General features: G+C 43.2%; 1 protein-coding gene across 2 annotated transcripts in view; it reads right to left on the bottom strand.

The window, feature by feature from the left end:
• MRPL48 (mitochondrial ribosomal protein L48) overlaps window positions 1-25,605 on the bottom strand; it is a 71,477-nt gene that overhangs the window by 25,152 nt on the left and 20,720 nt on the right. For both annotated transcript variants that reach the window (XM_032259027.1, XM_032259026.1), the window contains exon 4: window positions 22,793-22,881. In XM_032259027.1, the coding sequence (XP_032114918.1) occupies window positions 22,793-22,881 (89 nt within the window). The remainder of the gene's footprint in view (window positions 1-22,792; window positions 22,882-25,605) is intronic.

The raw sequence follows: 25,605 nt of genomic DNA, 5'->3' as shown, positions 1-25,605 counted from the left end.
GTAGTGACTGAGCCACTGCACTCCAGCCTGGGCAACAGAGTGAGACCATGCCTCAAAAACAAAAATAAAAACAACCCCGTCCCCCACCCCCCCAAAAAAAACTAGTATAATTGGCTGCTTGTGAGGGAACTAGCTGGCTGAGACCTGGGGGTAGGAATGAGTGTTTTAAACTACTTTCTTCTATTTAAAAAATTTTTAAGAATGTAAATATTAAAAAATTAGCTGGGCATGGTGGTGCGTGCCTGTAATCCCAGCTACTCAGGAGGCTGAGGCAGGAGAATTGCCTGAACCCAGGAGGCAGAGGTTGCAGTGAGCCGAGATCGCGCCATTGCACTCCAGCCTGGGTAACATGAGTGAAACTCCATCTCAAAAAAAAAAAAAAAAGAATGTAAATATTTTATCAATCTAAAATTAGAATCTTAAAATCTATTGTTTGAAATTTTTTAGTAAATTTTTATTGTAACATATTAATACACAAAAATACATAAATAAGTTACACAGCTCAATAAATTTTCACAAAGTGAAATTACCTCTGTAATGAGTACCCTAGACAAGAAACAGATTGCTACGAGTACCCTAAAAGGTCTCCTTTCCCCAAATTAGTAACCACTGTCCTGACTTATAAAACAATAGAGTTATTTTGCATGTTTTAAAAATTCACGAAAATGGAATGATAGATACATTCTCTTTTGTATCTTCTTTCATTAGGTTCATAAGATTCACCAGGCATTACTTGGAATGGCAATTCTTTCCTTCTCATGTGCTACTAGTCTCCACTGTATGAATATGCCACAATTTATTTATCCTCTCTACTGTTCGTGGAAAATTTGGGTTATTTCCGGTAATGGGGCCATTACAAATAGTACTGCAACCAATGTTCTAGTATGCATCTTTTAGTGAACATATTATCCATTTCTGTTGGGGGTATACCTGGGAACTGAACTACTGAGTTATAGAGTAGGCACAGGTTCCTCCTTAATAGATACTCTCAAACAGTTTAGTAGTTTCCAATTTAGACTTCCACCAGCAGTGTATGAGAGTTCTAATTGCTCTACATTCTTGCCAATACTTAGAAAACAGTTTAGGAGGGAGAGAGATCCAAGATGGCTGATCACTAGCAGCTCGGGATTGCAGCTCCCACTGAAAGAGCAGAGAACGAGAGGACGCCACACTATCAGATCAATTTTTGTTGCTCACACACCAGGAGATTCCCAGCGGAGGAGCCCCACGTGTCGCCAGCGTGACTCTTGAGGCCGGTGAGGCGGTTTTGCCGCTGCCTTGGTGTGGCGGTTCTTGGTGCAGAGTCAGAAAAGCACCATCAATCTTAAAGCCGCTGTTTTGGCCGGCGCAGTGGGTTGCTCAGATTCTAGCGCCGGGAATCAACAAGTTGGACGTCCATTCAGAAACCCAACTATAAAGACGGTAATTATAAAGACCACAGATGGATAAATCTATAACGAAGGGAAGAAAATAGCCTAAAAAGGCTGAGAATACCCAAACTCAGAACGCCTCTCCCTCTACAGGGGATCACAGTTCCTCATCAGAAACAGAACAAGGCCTGATGGAGAAAGGCTGTGTTCCATTAGCAGAAGCTGGCTTTAAAAAGTGGATGATAAGAAACTTCTGGGAATTAAAAGAACTTGTTCTAACCCAATGCAAAGAAACCAAGAACTTTGAAAAAAGGTTTGAAGAAATGTTAACAATAACACACAATTTAGAGAGGAATATAAGTGAATTAATGGAGCTGAAAAATACAACACGAGAATTTCGCGAACTATGCACAAGTTTTAACAGCCGAATTGATCAAGTAGAAGAAAAGATATCAGAGGTCGAAGACCAACTTCATGAAATAAAACAAAAAGACAAGATTAGAGAAAAAAGGATAAAAAAGAACAAGCAAAGTCTCCAAGAAATATGGGACTATGTGAAAAGACCTAATCTACGTTTGATAGGTGTACCTGAATGTGACGAAGAGAATCAATCCAAGCTGGAAAATACGCTTCAGGATATTATTCAGGAAAACTTTCCCAACCTAGCAAGGCAGGACAATATTCAACTCCAGGAAATACAGAGAACACCACAAAAATATTCCTCAAGAAGACCAACCTCAAGGCACATAATCGCCAGATTCACCAGGGTTGAAATGAAAGAGAAAATACTGAGGGCAGCCAGAGAGAAAGGTCGGGTTACCCACAAAGGGAAGCCCATCAGACTCACAGCAGATCTCTCAGTAGAAACCCTACAAGCCAGAAGAGAGTGGGGGCCAATATTCAACATCCTTAAAGAAAAAAACTTTCAACCCAGAATTTTACATCCAGCCAAACTAAGCTTCATAAGCGAAGGAAAAATAAAATATTTTGTGAACAAGCAAGCACTCAGAGATTTCATCACCACCAGGCCTGCTTTACAAGAGCTTCTGAAAGAACCACTACAAATAGAAAGGAACAACCAGTAACAGCCTTTCTAAAAAATACCAAAAAATAAAGAACATCAACATATTTAAGAAATCGCATCAACTAATGGGCAAAACAGCCAGCTAACATTACATGACAGTATCAAACACACATATATTGTTATTAATTCTAAATTTAAATCGACTAAATCCCCCAATCAAAAGACACAGACAGGCAAAACAAGCCCCATTTGGTATGCTACATCCAGATCCATCTCACATGCAAGGATACATAAAGACTCAAAGGGATGATGAAAAATTTACCAACCAAATGGAGAGCTAAAATAAATAAATAGAAAGCAGGAGTTGCAATTTTTGCTGATAAAATAGATTTCAAAGCAACAAAGATCAAAAGAAGCAAAGAAAGATATTACATAAAGATAAAAGGATCAATGTAACAAGAAGAGCTAAAGACCCTAAACATATATGCACCCAATACAGAAATACCCAGATATATAAGACTTACAAAGAGACTTGGACCCCCACACAATAATAGTGGGAGACTTCAACATCAATATTAGATAGATCAATGAGACAGAATGTTAACATCGATATCCAGGACTTGAACTCAGATCTGGAACAAGTAGACTTAATTAACATTCATAGAACTCTCCACTTTAAATACACAAAATATACACTCTTATCAGTACTACATCACACGTATTTACAGGTTTAAATGAAATATTGGTTGGCTGCTTGTTAATTATTTTCTTCCCTCATTTTTTTTTTTTTTATATCTCTATTATTAAACACAATTACAGGCATACCCAGTTTTAGACTGCATTCTAGCCCGGGCAATAAAGCAACACCCCTGTTCTCTCTCCCTCTTCCTCTTCCTCTTTCTTCCTTTCCTGTATTCTTTTTCTTTTTTTTTTTTTTTTAATTCTTTTTCTTCCTTTCTCTCGTTCTTAAAAAAAAAAAAAAAGAAAACAGTTTAGTCAGGTTTTCTGGTTGGTTTCTTTGTTTTAGCCATTTTGGTTGGATACGTAGTGGTAATGCAATGAGGTTTTTTTGTTTTGTTTTGTTTTGTTTTGAGAGAGTCTCGTTCCATCGCCAGTCACCAGGCTGGAGTGCAGTGGCGCGATCTCGGCTCACTGTGACCTCCGCCTCCTGGGTTCAAGCAATTCTCCTGCCTCAGCCTCCTGAGTAGCTGGGATTACAGGCACACGCCACCATTCCCAGCTAATTTTTGTATTTTTAGCAGAGACGGGGTTTCACCATGTTGGCCAGGATGGTCTCTATCTCTTGACTTCGCTATCTGCCTGCTTTGGCCTCCCAAAGTGCTGAGATTACAGGCACGAGCCACCACGCCTGGTGCAATGAGGTTTTAACTAGCATTTTCTTTATGTCTATTGAGCCTGAGCACCTTCCCATATGATTACTGGCTATTTGGATACTGTCTTTTGTCATCTGCCTATTCAAGTATTTTCCTCATTTTAAAAATTGGTTTGTCTGCCTTTCTCTTATTGATTTGCAGAGGCTCTTTACATATTCTAAACATGATCCTTTGTTAAGTGCTACAAATACCTTCTCCCTCTCTGTACCTTCTCTTTTTATTTTATTTTAAAATTTTTTTTTAGGTTTTTTTTTTTTTTTTTTTTTTTGTAAGACCAGGATCTTACTCTGTTGCCCAGGCTGGAGTTCAGTGGCCCAATCACAGCTTACTGCAGCCTCGACCCCCTAGGTTCAAGTGATCCTCACACCTCAACCTCCCGAGTAGCTGGGATTACAGGCATGAGCCATTATATCTAACTAATTTTTGTATTTTTTTTTTTATAGAGACAGGGTCTTTCCATGTTGCCCAGGCTGTTCTCAAACTCCTGGGTTCAAGTGATCCGCCAGCCTCGGCCTCCCAAAATATTCGGATTACAGGCAGAAGCCACAGCTTCCAGCCCCCTTTTGACTTTATGCTGGTATATTTTGATAAGAAGTTCTTTTTTTATTTGTATTTACTTCTTTTCTTTTTTTTTTTTTTTTTTTTTTTTTGGTTTAACTTGTCACTGATGAAGCTCAGATTTATTTTTAAGGGCAGGGTCTCACTGTATTGCCCAGGTTGGAGTGCAGTGGTAAAACTGTAGCTCACTACAGCCTGGAACTCCTGGTCTCAAGTGATCCTCCTGCCTCAGCCTCCCAAGTAGCTGGGACTACAGTGCACATTACCATGCCTGGCTAATTTTTAAAATTTTTTTGTAGAGATTGTCGGGGGGGTCTCATTCTGCTGCCCAGGCAGATCTCGAACTCCTGGCCCCAAGCAATCCTTCCATCTCAGCCTCCCACAGCGCTGGGATTACAGGAGTAAGTTACCACAACAGGCCTCAAGTTCCTATTTTTTATTCTTTTTTTTAAAAGTTCTTATTTTTAAGGTAGTCCATTATATTCGTTTTTTATCATTATAGTGATTTTTGTGTCCTGTGTAAGAAATCTTTGCCTACCTTCAGATCATGGAGCTATCCTTGTATTTTACCTCCCAGCAGTTTTATTATTTTAATAATTACATTTAGATCTACAATCCACCTTTAAGTGATTTCCTGTATGCAGTGTGAAACAGGGTCAACAGTCATTTTTTGTTTTCACATGATCATCCAGCCGAAATGACTCAGCCACATTGCTTTACAGGGCCACCTATGTCACGTAACAAGTACCCAGAGATATGTGCATGTTTCTCTACTCTTCTGTTCCATTGGGCTACCTGTCTATCCCTGAGATAATACCACCATGTCCTAATAGCTGGAGATATGTAGTCAGTCTTGCGATGGGGAAAATTTTTTTTTTTAAAGAAAAAAAAATCTGGCCGGGCGCGGTGGCTCAAGCCTATAATCCCAGCACTTTGGGAGGCCGAGGTGGGTGGATCACGAGGTCAAGAGATCGAGACCATCCTGGTCAACATGGTGAAACCCCGTCTCTACTAAAAATACAAAAAATTAGCTGGGCATGGTGGCGCGTGCCTGTAATCCCAGCTACTCAGGAGGCTGGGGCAGGAGAATTGCCCGAACCCAGGAGGCGGAGGTTGCGGTGAGCCGAGATCGTGCCATTGCACTCCAGCCTGGGTAACAAGAGCAAAACTCCGTCTCAAAAAAAAAAAAAAAGAAAAAAAAAAAAGAAAAAAAAATCTGCCTCTACTTATATGTCTTAAGTCACCCCATCTAATAGCTAACAGTCTAGTGGCTTCCACAGCAGCATTATTCCTGACAGAGCACCTGGAATGATTCCCTTACACTGCTGCTCAGAAGGGCAACCTATAAAGAGCAGGAACCCAATTTGGGGAAGCAGACAGAGGACAAAGAAATGGTCCTTTTACAAAGCCAGTAATGCTGATGATAGGCCTAATCTCACAGGAATGTTTTGAGAATTGAACAAAATACTATATGTAAAATGGTTAGTATAATCTGTGGCACATATTTAAACACAAAATAAACATTAAGTTTTATTATTATTTTCACTTTATATTCCTCATAGCTAGCACAGGACCCAACAAAGAGAAAACATACCATGAGTCATTATTTTAAAATTTTAGAATGGGAAGGAACTTAGAGATGATTTTGTTCTGGTTCTTCATCTTTGCAAGGGAAGACTATGAAGCCCAAACAGATATATATGTTTCCCAGAGTCACAAAGCCAGACAAGACAGACTCCAGGAACTAAAATCCAGACCTCCTGATGCCCAATGCAGGAATTTTTCCTCTGTATTACTAAAGTTCTTAACAGTGGTGGCCACCCCAGGGTGCTAGACCTTGCTCTGAGTAGGAACCCAACCTCTAGAGATCAACCACCAAGGTGCAGGAATTTGGCTCTCTCTTCTTCATAGCCCACCACACTCATGGCCAAATGTAGGAATAAGGACTTCTCATTGTGACAGGCAGCACTGCAGTAACAGCTGTGTAGAATGCTAAAGTGAGAATGCAATGGAGAGTGGCTAAAATTTTCCAGCAGAGAGGGGAGCAGCTTTGCTGAAGCCTGTAGGAGGCTGTTCTTAACCACAGAAAATGCCAGGACTCTCCAAAGATATTGGTTTAGGGAAACAAAGAAAGCAAGCTGATCCCAGTATCCCTCTTGGCATCTCACCTGCTTTTCCGTGTTGGCCTAGATCTTCCTGAACCAATTCACATTATCAGGATCCTATTGTGATATTACAGTATATATTTCAGTTCTGAGACAGGGCACAGCATAGCCAGCAAGAGCTTAACTGCATATAATACCAGATAACAGTTTCTGTCACTCTATCTACACACATTTTCTCACATCCATCCCATTCTCTCTACTCCTACTGATTGAGTTCAGGCCTTCATGAATGCCATGGGGAGCTATTAAAGATATGTGTGTGGGACCGGCGTGGTGGCTTACGCCTGTAATCCCAGCACTTTGGGAGGCTGAGGTGGCTGGATAACCCGATGCCAGGAGTTCGAGACTAGCCTGGCCAACATGATGAAACCCCATTTCTACCAAAAATACAAAAAAATTAGCTGGGTGTGGTGGCAGGCACCTGTAGTACCAGCTACTTGGGGGTCTGAGGCAGGAGAATCACTTGAACCCGGGAGGCAGTGGTTGCAGTGAGCCAAGATCATGCCACTGCACTCCAGCCGAGGTGACAATGTGACACTCTGTCTAAAAAAAAAAAAAATCTGTGCAAAGGATATACATGAATAAAACTGTGTTTTGGGAAGCTCAACCTGACTGCACATGAAGGTCAGCCAGGCAGGAAAGGATAAGAAGCTAGGAGAAACGTAGTAGGAAGGATGGACTACAGTCCATCATCGAACATTGGCACTTCTATGGCCTGGATTCACTATGGGATGGCCCAGGATTGTCTTTCTTAGGTCCTTGTAGGACTGTACTGTGGTCCCCCAAATAGATCATAGGCTAAATTATGAAACAAGTCTTGTACAGAAATGTTCACATTATTATCCCTGTTTCACAGACAGAAAACTGAGGTCCTCTCATGGTAAGTTACTTGCCCAAGGTTACTGAGAAACTTTGCTGGAAAGAACAGATAAAGAAAGGAATCAATTTAGAATCATAGCCTGTTACAGCTGGAAAGGGTTTTAGAGATAATTTAGTCTCTCCTTCCCCCTAATTTTATACAAGGGGGAAGTTCAGACCCAGAAAAGGAAAATGGCTTATGTAAGGTTATAACAGTAAGAAAAGGGCAAAGGTAACCACTTTACGTCTATCCAGAGCTAGAAGCTGAGTCTGCAGCCCCAAGCCTGGGCTCTCTCCTCTAAAGTGTTAGTATCTACCTATTGCTATAAGTGACATTCTCCAGAGTGAGAAAGTTGGATAAGAATCATCCATTATCGGCCGGGCACGGTGGCTCAAGCCTGTAATCCCAGCACTTTGGGAGGCCGAGGCGGGTGGATCACGAGGTCAAGAGATCGAGACCATCCTGGTCAACATGGTGAAACCCCGTCTCTACTAAAAATACAAAACATTAGCTGGGCATGGTGGTGTGTGCTTGTAATCCCAGCTACTCAGGAGGCTGAGGCAGGAGAATTGCCTGAACCCAGGAGGCGGAGGTTGCGGTGAGTGAGATCGCGCCATTGCACTCCAGCCTGGGTAACATGAGTGAAACTCCATCTCAAAAAAAAAAAAAAAAAAAAAAAAAGAATGATCCATTATCTGAATCCTCAAACAAAAGTCTGATATGCCTGCAGCATATTCAGCTTCCAGAAATTCTGGTGATGAAAATAAAATTCACACCTGAGGACGTGAATGATTTGGTGATAGTACTATGAACAGTCCATAATCAGCTGTGAGGTACACAGTGATCAAGCATGTTTATAACCTTGTGTTACACACTTGAGAGACATGGACAAAAGGCCTGGCTCTGACTGGGGTAGCAAGGAGACATGGCCTGATGCTGTATAAAGTGTACTAGACTTAGATGGTAGAAAAAGAAAATCTGACCTCAAATCCTAAATACCTGCTTAGTCACTACATGGCATTGGGTGATCTTTCTAGGCTTCAGTTTCCTCATCCATAACATCTAAAGTTATTGTGAAGCTTAATAGAGTGAATTTATATGAAATGGAAATGCTAGAGATGTTAGATGAATTCTGGCCATCCTCATTCCAAATATTGGCTCTGAAAATTTCTAGCCACGTGGGCACGTCATTTACTCTTTCTCTGGGTCTTGGATTTCTCAAACAGGGTCTCGAATAACCATATAATATTCTAAGGCTTAAATAAAATATACCATTTATAAGACTATAAAATGAAATAATGTCTTTAAAGTCTGGCGTATAGTACTTATAGCACCTGGTATATGATAACAAATTGCATTTTTGGCAGAGTGCGGTGGCTCACACCTGTAATGGCACTTTAGATGGGTGAGGCAGGTGGATCACCTGAGGTCAGGAGTTCGACACCAGAATGGCCAACATGGTGAAACCCCGTCTCTACTATTTTTTTTTTTTTTTTTTTGAGACAGAATCTAGCTCGGTCGCCCAAGCTGGAGTGCAATGGCATGATCTCAGCTCACTGCAACCTCCACCTCTGGGGTTCAAGCGATTCTCCTGTCTCAGCCTCCCATGTAGCTGTGATTACAGGTGCCTGCCACCACATCCAGCTAATTTTTGTATTTTTAGTACAGACAGGGTTTTACCATGTTGTCTAGGCTGGTCTCAAATTCCTGACCTCAAGTGATCCACCCACCTCATCCTCCACAAGTGCTGGGCCTTACCGGCATGAGCCACTGTGCCTGGGCTCATCTCTACTAAAAACACAAAAATTAGCTGGACACAGTGGCAGGCACCTGTAGTCCAAGCTACTTGGGAGGCTGAGGCACCAGAATTGCTTAAACCTGGGAGGCAGAGGTTGCAGTGAGCCAAGATTGTGCCATTGCACTCCAGCCTGGTGACAGAGTGAGACCATGTCTCAAAAAAAGTAAATAAATAAAAATAAAAGTACAAAAATTAGCTGGGCATGGTGGTGCAAACCTGTAATCCCAGCTACTCAGGAAACTGAGGCACGAGAATTGCTTGAGCCTGGGATGAGAAGGTTGCAGTGAGCCAAGATTGCACCACTGCACTCCAGCCTGGGCAATAGCAAGACCCTGTCTCAAAAAGATAAATTAAAAATAAATAAATGGCACTATTATTATTATTATTTTGAGACAGAGTCTTACTCTGTCACTCAGGCTAGGGTGTAATGGCACAATCTCAGCTCACTGCAACCTTCACCACCTGAATTGAAGCAATTCTTGTGCCTCAGCCTCCCAAGTAACTGATTACGGGTATCTGCCCACCATGTCTGGCTAATTTTGTATTTTTAGTAGAAACGGGGTTTTACCATGTTAGCCAGGCTGGTTTCAAACTCCTGAACTCAGGTAATCCACCAGCCTCAGCCTCCCAAAGTGCTGGAATTATAGGTGTGAGCCACTGCACCCAGCCATAAACGGCATTTTTAAAAGATGTTGTGTAGGGTACATAGATAGGACACTGCTGTTACTACTATATATTGGAGAGAAGCATGGTCCCAACTTCCAACTGGTAAATTTTATGGAATGAAGAATGTATTAAGCACCTGCAATATGCAAAGTGCTAGTTCAACTACTCTAAAAAAAAGACAACACAGCTGGGTACGGGGGCTCACACTTGTAATCCCAGCACTTTGGGAGGCCTACGTGGGTAGATTGCTTGAGCCTAGGCATTTGAGACAAGCCTGGGCAATATGGCAAGACCCTATCTCTACAAAAGTATTTAAAAAGTAGCCCTGTGTGATGGCATGTACCTGTGGTCCCAGCTGCACAGGAGGCTGAGGCTAGGGGATTGCTTGAGCTCAAGAGTTTGAGGTTTCAGTGAGCTATGATGACACCACTACACTCCAGGCTGGATGACAGAATGAGACCCTGTCTCAAAAAAACAAAACAGGCCAGGCGCAGTGACTCACACCTGTAATCCCAGCACTTTGGGAGGCCAAGGCTGGCAGATCACCTGAGGTCAGGAGTTTGAGACCGACCTGGCCAACATGATAAAACCCCATCTCTACTAAAAATACAAAAATTAGGTCAAGCACTGGCTCACCTGACGTCAGGAATTTGAGACCAGCCTGGCCAACATGGTGAAACCACGTCTCTACTAAAAATATAAAAATTAGCTGGGTGTGGTGGCAGTCACCTGTAATCCCAGCTGCTCAGGAGGCTGAGGCAGGAGAATCACTTGAACCCAGGAGGCGGAGGTTGCAATGAGCCAAGATCGTGCCGCTGCACTCTAGCCTGGGTGACAGAGCGAGACTCCGTCTCAAAAAATAAACAAACAAAATAAAACAACAGCAACATTTCCAGATGTCTCTAAAGTACTGAAAACAACAACAACAACAACAACAACAAACAACAAAACAAAGAAAGAAAAGAAACACCATGACGACTGTTTCCCCTTTTCCCTCCCTGCTGGCTGAAATGAGAACGTGGTGGCTAAAGAAGGAGCAGCCATCTCACACCATGAGATAGAAGCAATATGGTAAGTATGGCAAACAAAAAGCTGGAATATCTACTTACACTTTTATGTGAGAAACAAAGAAATTTCTATCTTACTTACGCTCCTGGTATTGTAGGTCTCTCTATTATGGTAGCTAAACTACTGCCACAATTCATGTAGGAAGGTACTATGTCTCATTAATCTTTCTATTCCTAGAGCCCCAAAATATTAAACGTTGAGTTGAATGAAATGAATTCTAGGCCAATTGTGGGGGCTCACACCTTTATTCCCAACACTTTGGGAGCCTAAGGAAGGTAGATAACTTGAGCCCAGGAGTTCGAGACCAGCTGGGCAATATGGTGAAACTCCATCTTTACAAAAAATTAGACAGGTGTGGTGGCGCACACCTATAATCCCAGCTACCTGGGAGACTGAGGTGGAAGGATTACCTGAGTCAGAGAGGTCAAGGCTGCAGTGAGCCATAATCATGCTACCATACTCCAGCCTGGGTGACAGAGTGAGACCATCTAAAAAAATTAATTAATTGAAAAAATAAAAATATTAGCAAGGTGTGGTGGTACACATCTATAGTCCCAACTACTCAGGAGGCTGGGTGAGAAGATCACTTGAGCCTGAGAGGTTGAGGCTACAGTGTGCTATGATCACACCACTGCACTCCAAGCTGGGCAACAGAGCAAGCTCCTGTCGCTGAAAAAAAAAAAAAAAAAATTAAAACATAGGTCCAGGTGCAGTGGCTCAGGCCTGTAGTCCCAGCACTTTGGGAAGCCAAGGCTGGCAGATCACGAGGTCAAGAGATCAAGACCATCCTGGCCAACATGGTGAAACCCCATCTCTACTAAAAATACAAAAATTAGCTGGGTTTGGTGGTGTGTGCCTGTAGTCCTAGTTACTCGGGAGGCTGAGGCAGGAGAATCGCTTGAACCTGGGAGGCAAAGGTTACAATGAGCTGAGATTGCACCACTACACTCCAGGCTGGCAACAGAGCAAGACTCTCTCTTAAAAAAAAAAAAAAAGAAAGAAAGGAGTCCCTCCAGAAAGGCTGGGCACAGTGGCTCACGGCTGTAATCCCAGCACTTTGGGAGGCTGAGGTGGGTGGATCACCTGAGGTCAGGAGTTCAAGACCAGTGTGGCCAACATGGCAAAACCCCATCTTTACTAAAAATACAAAAATTTAGCCAGGCATGGTGGTGCATGCCTGTAGTCCCATCTACTCAGGAGGCTGAGGCAAGAGAATCACTTGAACCTGGAAGGTGGAGATTGCAGTGAGCCGAGATCACACCATTGCACTCCAGCCTGGGCAACAAGAGTGAAACTCCATCTCAAAAGTAAATAAATAAATAAATAAATAAAATAAAAACATAACTGAGTTTCTCTGTTAATATTTGTTTTCATCAAATAAAACTGATGGGAGAAATATGTGAAATTTAGAAAATTCTATCCATTCATTTGATATTCTTCTAAAATGGGAAAGACTGTTATTATTCAATTTGAGGAGGGGTTTGGCTCTAGTACCACCAATGTTCCAAGGGAATATGGCTTGCGTCTGAGATAATGGATGTCAAAGTACTTTCAGAATGGAAAAGAGTCATTACTATTATTCATATCAAACATGAATCCCTCTAAAAATCAGACACTATTGTAATTTGGTGACACGGGTGAGACTCCCAGCAGGCTGGAGACCAGGAGCTCTAATGGCACGGGCAGGCTCAGGTCTTTACAAGAGTCACTCTTTGTACTTAGCCCTGGGTAGCTTTTTTATGTTTTTTACAGCCCTGTGTCACCAGCTACCCCAAGCAACTACATACTGCTCGAGGAGTGTCCGGTTCAACTTTACCCTCCCAGTGTCAAGACACAGGTGGCATTTAATACATATTTGTTGAGCTGAACTCTGTAGCACCTTCACTGACCCTTTCGGGGAGAACTGCTTCTTTTTTGTTTTAAAATTGTATGTATTTACCATGTAAAATATCGTGAAGGAATTGTTTATCTTTGCTCTCTTGATATTTAGTTTATTCCCCTAGTAAAGCACTTACCACAAGTATTTAGTTATACTTTTGAGCACTAACTTTCCCAGCAGACTTTATACTTTTTATAGGAAGGGACAACGTCCCATTCACCTGACCATCATGGGTACTCAGCACAGTGCATGGCATATAGATGCTCAATTATGGTTCTTCTTTTAATGAGCTACAAGAAATAAACAAGTGAAAACATGGGTGCTAATATAAAGTAACTCTCCCTAAGCCAGTCCTATAATACATGTCTAGCTCTACAGACATTAGACCAGCAAAATCAATTGTTCTGTTACCAAGAAGGTAGGACTGGATGTGAGGGTGATCTGGCTGTGACATCTGTCACCCCATTGATTGCCAGGGTTGATTCAGCTGATATCGTTGGCTAGTCCCCTTAGATCAGTTCTAAGATAGATCAGACATGGTCCCTTTCTACAAAAAGCATAAAGTCTGCTGAGAAAATTAGTGCTCAAAAGTGTAACTAAATACCTGTGGTAAGTGCCTTACTAGGGGAATAAACTAAATATCAAGGCAGGTGTCCCCTTCTTCCCTTACCACTCCATTTGCTGCGCGCTCAGTTGAAGAGGACGACCATCCCTGATGGAGGAGGATCGGTCCTTGGTCAAGGGTATATCAGTAGCTGTCCTCCTCTGCTAGAACTTTTAGACAAGCTCTCAAGAAGCTAGGACTGTTACCATAAAGTGATTCTGACCTGCTGATTTTTCTGGGAATGATTCCAGTCTCCTCACAGATTTGTGGCTGTGAGAGCTGATCTATTACGGGTGCTACAACAAAATAAATAGGTGACAGAAATGGCAGACACCTCCTCTCTGTCAACACTAAAAACAGCATGAAGTTTCCAAAAGAAAAGCTATCTTGATTCCTAGGGGCAGTTCTATAAAGAGGAAGAAAATTGTCTCAGTTACAAAAGATGTATCTAACTCTCTTTCTCCAAGGCCTGGAAATGAGAACATATAACAAACTGACAGAAATTCATGTTACCTCCATTTCATCCTCCCATGTCTTTCTTTTGGCAATTTTCAGATTATTAAGATGCCATGACCCCAAGATTAGAAGCTGGACAATAGCTGAGAACAAGGAAGTAAGTAGTCTTGGGAAAAATGACCCAGTGCTATACAAATGTGAATGACTATTTTTTTTTTCCCATTTATTTATTTTATTGCATTTTAGGTTTTGGGGTACATGTGAAGAACATGCAAAATTGTTGCATAGGAACACACGTGGCAGTGTGATTTGCTGCCTTCCTCCCCATCACCTACATCTGGCTATTATTATTTTAACTTCTTTTTTGAGATGGAGTTCTGCTCTTGTTGCCCAGGCTAGAGTGCAGTGGCATGAATCTTGGCTCACTGCAACCTCCACCTCCTGGGCTCAAGCGATTTTTTGCCTCAGCCTACCAAGTAGCTGGGATTATAAGCATGCGCCACCACACCTGGCTAATTTTGTATTTTTAGTAGAGACAAGGATTCACCATGTTGGTCAGGCTGGCCTCAAACTCCTGACCACGGGTCATCTGCCTGCCTCGTCCTCTCAAAGTGCTGGATTACAGGCATAAGCCACCACACCTGGCCTTATTATTTTTACTTCTATCAAATATAAATTACTCTATAACCATCTGAAGCCTCTTAAATTCAACAGAATGCTGAAGACCCTTTAAGGAATAATGAGATCTACACTTTGAGACAGGACGCTAAGTCTGGAGATACACTCTAAAATGTGGCAGGAGAGAGCAGCATGGGCGTATGAGAAAACATGCCTGAAACAAAGGTCCAAAAAGGGAAATCACTGAGAAGGAGGTCAGGTCCATACTGCAAATGAGCTGAAATGCTACATTTATTGTCATCCCCCATGCTGTCACCCAAGAAAATTCCTCATTTTTATCTCTCATCTACCCCTTCAAAAAAGAATCAAGGACAAGGACATGGGATGGAGGGGTGGGAAGCTACTCAGAGTTACATACCAAGCCATATAAGAAAGAGATAAAAACAGGCCAGGTGTGATGGTTCATGCCTATAATCCTAGCACTTAGGGAGGCCGAGGTGGGTGGATCACCTGAGGTCCGGAGTTTGAGACCAGCCTGGCCAAAATGGTGAAACACCATCTCTTCTGAAAATACAAAAATTAGGCCAGGCAGGGTGGCTCACACCTGTAATCCCAGCATGTTGGAAGGCCGAGGTGGGCAGATTACAAAGTTAGGAGTTAGAGACCAGCCTGACCAACATGGAGAAACCTCATCTTTACTAAAAATACAAAAATTAGCCAGGTGTGGTGGCGTGCACCTGTAATCCCAGCTACTCAGGAGGCTGAGGCAGGAGAATCAGTTGAACCTGGGAGGCGAAGGTTGCAGTGAGTCAAGATCAGGCCACTGCACTCCAGCCTGGGTGACAGAGCGAGACGCCATCTCAAAATAAATAAATAAATAAAAATTAGCTGGACATGGTGGCACATGCCTGTAATCCCAGCTACTCAGGAGGCTGAGGCAGGAGAATCGCTTGAACCCGGAAGGCAGACATTGCAATGAGCCAAGATGGTGCCACTGCACTCTAGCCTGGGGGACAGAAGGGGACAGAAGGAGACTCTGTCTCAAAAAAAAAAAAAAAAAAAAAGAAATAAAAATAGTATTAACAAGGAAAGCTAAGATGAAGTAGATACCCCCTTTCCTTCAAAGTTATAAGACTGACTGTGGGACCTTTTGAAGGAGGAATGAAGGGATTATACCAGCAGAAACAGGACAAGGGTTGGGTACTTTGAGCATGAACATGAGAATTTACTTTTGTCTTAGGGATGTTGGGCTCACTAGTATAGAGGGGCCAGACCAAGACCCTGAGAGGAAAAAATGGGAACCTGGCAATGTGTTATTTTTTCTAGGCTTAGGGAAAGAAAGGAGGCCACACAAGATTCCTTCTAGTATAACTAGTCCAGTTCCCCAGAGGGATAAGATACAGAACTCAGGACAGAGCCTCTGTAAGGTGGCAGAAGAAAGCTTTCACTGTGCTATCCCATGCAGGAAGCCAGGAGGCTGGAGCAACTTCCCCCAGTACTGTACTAGCTACCCCGAGACACTGAATAACAACAGAGAAAAGCCTACAGCCCTAAACAAAGGGAGCATCCAATCTATTCAAGCAACCAAGGTCATCTGAGCCAGGTGTTTGCAGATAGTGGTTTTATTTGAGAAATCTGATTTATAAAAACACAGGACAGCTCCAGCAACCACATTTCAGTTCAGTTCAATCAATATTTACTGTCCTCTCCTTGATGCCAAGCCCTGTGCTGGACACTGAGGATAGGAAGAAAAATGAGACTTCTACCCTTAGGGACCTCATAATCTAGAAGGGAACACAGTCATAAAAACAGACAGTTAAGCCCAGGTTCAGTGGCTCACACCTGTAATTCTAGTACTTTGGGAGACTGATGCAGGTGGATCACTTAAGACCAGCCTGGGCAACGTGGCAAGACCCCATCTCTACAAAAATATAGTGAGCCGGTTACAGTGGCATATTCCTGTAGTCCTAGCTACTCAGGAGGCTTAGGAGGGAGAATTATTTGAGCCCAGGAGGCAGAAGTTGCAGCTAGCTGAGATTGCACCACAGCATTCCAGCTTGGGCAACAGAGCGAGAACCCATCTCAAAAAAAAACAAAACAAAACAAAACAAAAAACAGATGATTAAAACATAGAGCAGTAAGTCCTAGGACAGAGGAAGCACAAGGAACTCTGGCAGCTCATGGTAAGAAAAGCAACTCAGGGCTGGCATGGTGGTTCCCACTGGTAATCCCAGCACTTTGGGAGGCCAAGGTGGGAAGGTCACTTGAGCCCAGGACCAGAAGACTGGCATGAGTAACATAGGGAGACCCCGTCTCTACAAAAATTTCTAAAAATTATCCAGGGTTGGTGGCATGTACATGCAGTCCCAGCTACTTGAGATGCTGAGGCAAAAGGATTGCTTGAGCCTAGGATTTCAAGGAGTAGTGACCCATGATTACAGCACTGCATTCTAGCCTGGGCAACACAGTGAGACCATGTCTCAAATTAAAAAAAAAAAAGAAAAAAAAGAAAGAAAGAAAAGTAACTCAGTGCCGGGAATCCAGGAAGGTTTCTTAGAAGGAGAAATTTGTGGCTGGGCTTGGTGGCTCACGCCTATAATCCCAGTACTTTGGGAGGCTGAGGTGGGCGGATCACCTGAGGTTGGAGTTCGAAACCAGCCTGACCAACATGGAGAAACCCCATCTCTACTAAAAATAAAAATTAGCTGGGCGTGGTGGTGCATGCCTGCAATCCCAGCTACTCGGGAGGCAGAGGCAGGAGAATCGCTTAAAACCAGGAGGTGGAGGTTGCGGTGTGCCAAGATCATGCCACTGTACTCCAGCCTGGGCAACAAAAGTGAAACTCCATTTCAAAAAAAAAAAAGAGGAGAAATTTGTGTGTGTTCCCTCCTCACCCTGCTTTCTCACTGAGATTTAGGTTGAAGAGGAATTAGCCAGGTGAAGAAGGGGAGGTCTTCCAAGTAGGCAGAATAGCTTGTGGAAGTCTTGAAAAAGTATAATGACTTGGATGAAAAACAAGAGGCCCAAAACAGTTAAAGCATGGTATCCAGGGGAGTGGAGAAGAGGCTGGTGAGGAACAGGGGGACAGATGGCATTAAGTTTCCTTTTATACCGCATTAATAGAGTGGGTCAGAGCATAGCATATGCAGACAATTATCTGAGAGAGAAGATTCTAAGAAAAATTTTTTTGAGGCGGAGTCTCACCTTGTCGTCAGGCTGAAGTGCAGTGGTGTGATCTCGGCTTACTGCAATCTCCGCCTCCCGGATTCAAGCGATTCTCTTGCCTCAGCCTCCTGGGTAGCTGGGATTACAGGCGCACACCAAGACACCCAGCTAATTTTTGTATTTTTTTAGTAAAGACAGGGTTTCAGGGCCGGGCGTGGTGGCTCAAGCCTGTAATCCCAGCACTTTGGGAGGCCGAGGCGGGTGGATCACAAGGTCAAGAGATGGAGACCATCCTGGTCAACACGGTGAAACCCCGTCTCTACTAAAAATACAAAAAATTAGCTGGGCATGGTGCCACGTGCCTGTAATCCCAGCTACTCAGGAGGCTGAGGCAAGAGAATTGCCTGAGCCCAGGAGGCGGAGGTGGCGGTGAGCCGAGATCACGCCATTGCACTCCAGCCTGGGTAACATGAGTGAAACTCCGTCTCAAAAAAAAAAAAAAAAAAAGACAGGGTTTCACCATGTTCGGCAGGATGGTCTCGATCTGCTGACCTCATGATCTGCCTGTCTCAGCCTCCCAAAGTGCTGGGATTAAAGGCGTGAGCCACCGCGCCCGGCAAAGACATTTTTTTTAAAAGAGTACTCTCTCAAATAAAAAAAAGTCCCTCTCAAATAAAACTAATTCTATTTCCCTCTATTTCATGTGGGACTTTTAGAAGGGGGATGTCTCACTGATGTTATACACTGTTTTACTTAACATTTTGGAAAGAATTGCCTCTGACTTCAACTCAAGAAAAGACTTCTTTGTTACAAATGTAATCAGTTTTTGTAATGGTGTCAGCAAATAAAATGATGCTTATTATTTTTTTAAAAAAAGAAGGGGGATATCTCAAAAATTAAACAACTTCAACAATTTACTCTAAGGTGTCACAACTCCAAAAGGGTGTAAATCACTCCTTCTTCTGAATTTTAATAGTGCTTTGTATCTTCCTTTTAGTACTCATCACTTTCTGCCTGGAAGTATACTATCTGTGTCTTATCTTTGTTGGTTTACCAGTTCCCTCTGAGGATGAACCATGTCTTATTCATGAATTTTGTAAAATTATTTTGCTGGCCAGGCATGGTGGCTCATGCCTGTAATCCTAGTACTTTGGGAGGCTGAAGCAGGTGTATTGCTTGAGCTTAGGAGTTCCAGACCAGCCTGGGCAACATGGAAAAACACCATCTCTACAAAAAAATACAAAAATTAGCCAGGTGTGGTGGTACGTCCCTGCAGTCCTAGCTACTCGGTAGGCTGAAAATGGGAGGATCTCTTGAGTCCAGGAGGCGGAGGTTGTAGCGAGCTGAGATCACAACACTGCACTCCAGCCTGTGAGGCAGAAAGACTATTTAATTAAAAAAAAAAAAATTATGGCTGGGCGCGGTGGCTCAAGCCTGTAATCCCAGCACTTTGGGAGGCCGAGGCGGGTGGATCACGAGGTCAAGAGATCGAGACCATCCTGGTCAACATGGTGAAACCCCGTCTCTACTAAAAATACAAAAAATTAGCTGGGCATGGTGGCGCGTGCCTGTAACCCCAGCTACTTAGGAGGCTGGGGCAGGAGAACTGCCTGAGCCCAGGAGGTGGAGGTTGCGGTGAGCCGAGATCGCGCCATTGCACTCCAGCCTGGGTAACATGAGTGAAACTCCATCTCAAAAAAAAAAAAAAAAAAATTATTTTGCAACTCACTCTTGAAAAGGCAAGGCATCAAGAGTTCCTAGCACATAATAGATATTCAATAAATATTGCACAGCATTGTGAAGTTACATGACATACAAGTTGAAATTCTAGTCTTAGAGATATTCTAATCCAGAATTCCTCAACCTTTGTGTCTGATAAAAACTATGGACTCGCTTCAGAAAAATTCACCTACAGGAAACATTTTGCATATAATTTCAGGACCCACCATGCCTAGACGAGGAAGGTTGACTTACCCAAAGTCAGAAGGCTGAAAAGTGGCAGAACCAAGCCTAGAACACAACTTTCCTTGTTCCTAATTCAGCAGTCTTCCCACTACAAAGGAACAATTTTAGTAGGGCATTTGTTTCCTACTGGGAGCCTGCCTGATACAGGCTTGATATGTGGTAATGTTCTTCTCCTGAAATTCCTACTGCAAGGACGATGCTCAGGAGAACATGGCAAGGTTAGTGGTTTCTAAAGCCCAAATTCAATGAAATTGGACCTTGCCAAGAAGAGAGAGGCAAATAGGAAATATGTGTGGTTGCATGGGAGCATCAAAATATGCTAAAGAGGCCAGGCGCGGTGGCTCAAGCCTGTAATCCCAGCACTTTGGGAGGCCGAGGCGGGTGGATCACGAGGTCTAGAGATCGAGACCATCCTGGTCAACATGGTGAAACCCCGTCTCTACTAAACATACAAAAAATTAGCTGGGCATGGTGGTGCGTGCCTGTAATCCCAGCTACTCAGGAGGCTGAGGCAGGAGAATTGCCTGAACCCAGGAGGCGGAGGTTGCGGTGAGCCGAGATCGCGCCATTGCACTCCAGCCTGGGTAACATGAGTGAAACTCCGTCTCAAAAAAATAAATAAATAAATAAGCTAAAGAACCAAGAGATATTGAAGTCTCCCCAAAATCTCCCCCACTGTACCGTTTGCAGGAAGTGATAGACTTGAGATTGAAAGCCAGGTCTTCTACCTTGCCTCAGCTTCTCAAGTGGCTGGGACTACAGGCACATGCCACCAAGCCCGGCTAAATTTTAGAAATTTTTGTAGAGACAGGGTCTCCCTATGTTGCCCATGCTAGTCTTCTGGTTCTGGGCTCAAGTTGTATCTACCCCATAAGAAAATCCTCTGCACACACATAGAAATCTAACTGGAACCAAAGAAATGGGCTAAATAATTTCATAATGCTTAGAACTAATACCCAGTTATCTGGGTTAAAGGATTCAAGGAGCACATAATATATTTTATATTTATTTGTTTGTTTATTTATTTATTTTTGAGACCGAGTCTCGCTCAGTTGCCCAGGCTGGAGAACAGTGGCATGATCTTGGCCCAGTACAACCTCTGCCTCCTGGGCTTGAGTGAGTCTCATGCCTCAGCCTTCTGAGTAGTTGGGATTACAGACATGTGCCACCACGCCCAGCTTATATATATATATATATATATTTTTTTTTTTTTGAGACAGTCTTGCTTCGTTGCCAGGCGCCAGGCTGGAGTGCAGGGGCCCGATCTTGGCTCACTGCAACCTCCGCCACCTGGGTTCAAGCAATTCTCCTGCCTCAGCCTCCTAAGTAGCTGGGACTACAGGTGCACACCACCACGCCCAGCTAATTTTTGTATTTTTAGTAAAGACAGGGTTTCACCATGTTGGCCAGGATGGTCTCAATCTCTTGACCTCATGATCTGCCCGCCTCGGTCTCCCAAAGTGCTGGGATTATAGGCATGAGCCACCACATCCAGCAACTTTTATATTTTTAGTAGAGATGGGGTTTCGGCTATTTTGGTCAGGCTGGTCTTGAACTCTTGACCTCAAGGGATTTGCCTGACTTGGCTTCCCAAAGTGCTGGGATTAAAGGTGTGAGCCACCACACCTGGCCTATTTTAGATTTGAAAATACAATAAGAATCAGCCGGTTGGGCATGGTGGCTCACACCTGTAATCCCAGCACTTTGGCAGAGGGAGGCAGGTGGATCACGTGAGGTTGGGAGTTGGAGAACAGCCTGACCAACATGGAGAAACCCCTTCTCTACTAAAAATACAAAATTAGCTGGTCATGGTGGCGCATGCCTGTAATCCCAGCTACTTGGGAGGCTGAGGCAGGAGAATCACTTGAACCCAGGAGGCAGAGGTTGCAGTGAGCGGAGATTGCGCCATTGCGTTCCAGCCTGGGCAACAAGAGCAAAACTCTGTCTCAAAAAAAAAAAAAAAAGAATGAGTTATCCCAGCAGCACTTTGGGAGGTCAAGGCAGGCAGATCACTTGAGGTCAGGAGTTCAAGACCTGGCCTGGTCAACATGGTAAACCACCCCCTACTAAAAATACAAAAATTAGCCAGGTATGGCAGCACACACCTATAATCCTTGCCACTTGGCAGGCTGAGGCACAAGAATCACTTGAACCTGGGAGGGAAAGGTTGCAGTGAGCTGAGATCACGCCACTGCACTCTAGCCTAGGTGACAGAGTGAGACTCCATCTCAAAAAAACAAACAGCCAGACATGGTGGCTCACGCCTGTAATCCCAGCACTTTGGGAGGCTGAGGCAGGTGGATCACCTGAGGTCGGGAGTTCGAGACCAGTCTGACCAATATGGAGAAACCCTGTCTCTACCAAAAATACAAAATTAGCCAGGCATGGTGGCACATGCCTGTAATCCCAGCTACTTGGAAGGCTGAAGCAGGAGAACTGCTTAAACCCGGGAGGTGGAGGTTGCAGTAAGCCATTGCACTCCAGCCTGGGCAACAAGAGCAAAACTCCGTCTCAAAAACAAAACAAAACAGAATCAGTATTTTGGCTGAAAATGTCAGTCTAGCTCTACTTGCCACAAATCATTCACTCAACTAAACTGAATTAGCATTTCTACTATGAGGTCCATAGTGAAGTAAGTATACTATTAGGAAGATTTTTTTTTTAAGTATTACAAATAATAAAATCAGGCCAGGCACGGTGGCTCATGTCTGTAATCCCAATGCTTCCAGAGGCTGAAGCAAGAGGATCACTTGAGGCAAGGAGCTTGAGACAAGCCTGGGCGATACAGCAAGACCCTGTCTCTATAGGAAATTTTTTTAATTAGATGGGCATGGTGGTGAGAACCTGTAGTACCAGCTACTTGGGACGCTGAGATGGGAGGATCGCTTGAGGCCAGGAAGTCAAGGCTGCAGTCAGTCGTGATCATGCCACTGCACTACAACGTGGATGACAGCAAGACTGTCTCAAAAAAAAATTTTTTTTCAAACCATTTGCTTTTTACTATGATAACCTGGCCTAGGGATAAGATTGGAAGTTGGTAGAAACAACTCCGTCTGGAAATTCTAAGCTAATCACTGGCAAGGATTGAAGGGCAACTCTATCATTTCTAGCTCCAATATTATCCAAACTATACATATCTGATCTTCAAGTTTTTGCAAAAGCTGCACATTACCCTTTTCCAAAAGACTCTCCTCGCCTCTTACCTCTTCTGCTTTAATTAGGTGCTTGTACTTCCCAATGCCATGGGTGGGTTTTGTCTTGTAGGGCCGACTACTACTTAGCAGAATGCCACCTAAAAGAGAGAAAATAAAACAAACTTGTTTATTTGCTGTCATTATTATTGTTGTTTTTAAGATACAGGGTCTTGCTGTCACCCCAACTGGGATGTAATGCCATCTCATAGCTCATTGCAGCCTCAAACTCCTGGGTACAAGACAATCTTCTGCCTCAGCTCACGCCCCACCCCCGACCCCGAGTAGCTGGGATTACAGGCATGTGCCATCATGCCCAGCTAATATTTTTTATTTTTTGTGGACCTGGGGTATTTCTATGTTGCCCGTGCTGGTCTGGAACTCCTTCCACCTCAGCATCCCAGGATGCCAGGATTATAGGTGTGAGGCTCCACGCCTAGCCTGGACCACAAATAAATAAATATATATACATATATAAAATATATATATTAATATATACTTTGCTGGTATTATATATATGAAATCCATATATAACAAGGTAACATTAAGGATTTTTAAAAATAATCTTGGAGTAGAGATCTTTCTAAGCATGAAACACAATCTAGAAATCAACTATTAATAAACTTAGCTATATAAAATGTTAAAACATCTATTCAACAACAACAAAAAAAAAATAGGCCAGGCATGGTGGCTCATGCCTGTAATCCCAGCACTTTGGGAGGCCAAGGCGGGTGGATCATGAGGTCAGGAGTTCGAGACCAGCCTGGCCAAGATGGTGAAACCCTGTCTCTACTTAAAAAAAAAAAAAATTAGCTGAGCACTATGGTGGGTGCCTGTAATCCCAGCTACTCGGGAGGCTGAGGCAGGAGAACCACTTGAACCCAGGAGGCAGAGGTTGCAGTGAGCTGAGATTGCATCACTGCACTCTAGCCTGGGCAACAGAACAAGACTCCGTCTCAAAAAAAAATAATAATAAAATAAAGTCAAGGGATAGATGACTAGAAAACATACAAAGCATATGTAACAGAGAAATGCTGATTACTTTAACATACAAGAACTATATTAAAACCTCTTTCTAAGCTCCTCTAGGGACAGACAGATGATCTAAAGAGACAAATTCTTCACTGCAGGAGTGGGAGGATTTGGTGGTAGCTGACTTCATGTTGGTTTAAAGAGCCATGGATATTTCTTGATCCTGGACTGATTCTCAGTTTGTCTCCTTATTCTCTCCTTTTAGCTCCTAGTATATGCCCAATCCCCACTACTCATCTTTCTCACTTTCTCTGAGAAATTCTCTCCTGATAAAGCCACTGGCAGTAGAGAGATAAAATACATTCTCAGAGGGTTCTTATCTCTCCTTGTTCCTCAACAGGCAATAATCCTTTTGAGGTTTTCTTTTTCTCTTTTGAGAAAAAAAAAATCCCTCTCCCTTCCCTTTTGAAATTTTCTAACTGTGACTGTATTGAGAAAGAGACAGGCAGCAAAAATAGCCAGCAAAGAGGAAGAGCATAGAGTTCCATAAAGTATTTTTTTTTTTTTTTTTTTTTTGGGACGGAGTTTCGCTCTTGTTACCCAGGCTGGAGTGCAATGGCGCGATCTCGGCTCACCGCAACCTCCGCCTCCTGGGTTCAGGCAATTCTCCTGTCTCAGCCTCCTGAGTAGCTGGGATTACAGGCACGCGCTACCATGCCCAGCTAATTTTTTGTATTTTTAGTAGAGACGGGGTTTCACCGTGTTGACCAGGATGGTTTCGATCTCTTGACCTCGTGATCCACCCGCCTCGGCCTCCCAAAGTGCTGGGATTACAGGCTTGAGCCACCGTGCCCGGCCCAAAACCCCAGGTTTTCAAAAGGAGTCTCTGAAAATCTTTCAATTATCACAATTATAAGATGTAATCACAAACTGATGTTTCCCACAGCACTCCCCTTTCCTTCACATATGCCAGAGACAACTGTCCTTCAATGTTCTTGTTATTAAACTTGAGAACTAAACCCATCAATCCAGGATGTGGATAAACAACTTTGTTTTAATTATTTCTCATTCAGAATTGGGATAAGCATTTTTAGCAGGGCTCTGCAGGTAGGGAAAGAGAAAAATAATTAGGGTAGTCCCAGCCAAGAAGCTAATTATAAGTTGTTATCTCCAATCAATAGACTGTAAGGCCCTCAAGGGCAGAAACAATGCCACCACCTGGCAAACAGTATGTGCTCAGTAAGTGTATATTTAAAAACAAAACAAAGCAAAACAAAAATGGTTCTCAAGATATTTTACCAAAACAATCTGCAATGATTTGTCCCTGGCAGCTGCCCACATTTTTCAAAATTTCTTTTCCAACTTCTTTCAGTTGTTGTAATTACACTGAACTACTTGGATCTGAATATACCATGCTTCTCTGTCTCTGCCTTTTTGTTCATGCTCTAATGAGAGCACTCTAAGTTCCCTTCATCTAGTCTCTTTAGATCTCATTTTATATATTTACTTCTATCTATCTATTTACATTTAAATCAATAAGTATAAGAAAACCCAGGCCGGGCGCAGTGGCTCACGCCTATAATCCCAGCACTTTGGGAGGCCGAGGCGGGTGGATCACGAGGTCAAGAGATCGAGACCATCCTGGTCAACATGGTGAAACCCCGTCTCTACTAAAAATACAAAAAATTAGCTGGGCATGGTGGCGCGTGCCTGTAATCCCAGCTACTCAGGAGGCTGGGGCAGGAGAATTGCCCGAACCCAGGAGGCGGAGGTTGCGGTGAGCCGAGATCGTGCCATTGCACTCCAGCCTGGGTAACAAGAGCAAAACTCCGTCTCAAAAAAAAAAAAAAAAA

Source organism: Sapajus apella, unplaced genomic scaffold (genome assembly GCF_009761245.1).
Source record: "Sapajus apella isolate SASKATOON/1434 unplaced genomic scaffold, GSC_monkey_1.0 scaffold106, whole genome shotgun sequence".
Lineage (NCBI taxonomy): Eukaryota > Metazoa > Chordata > Mammalia > Primates > Cebidae > Sapajus > Sapajus apella.
Note: the sequence above shows the minus strand (reverse complement) of the source record. Positions and strands in the feature narration are given on the sequence as shown.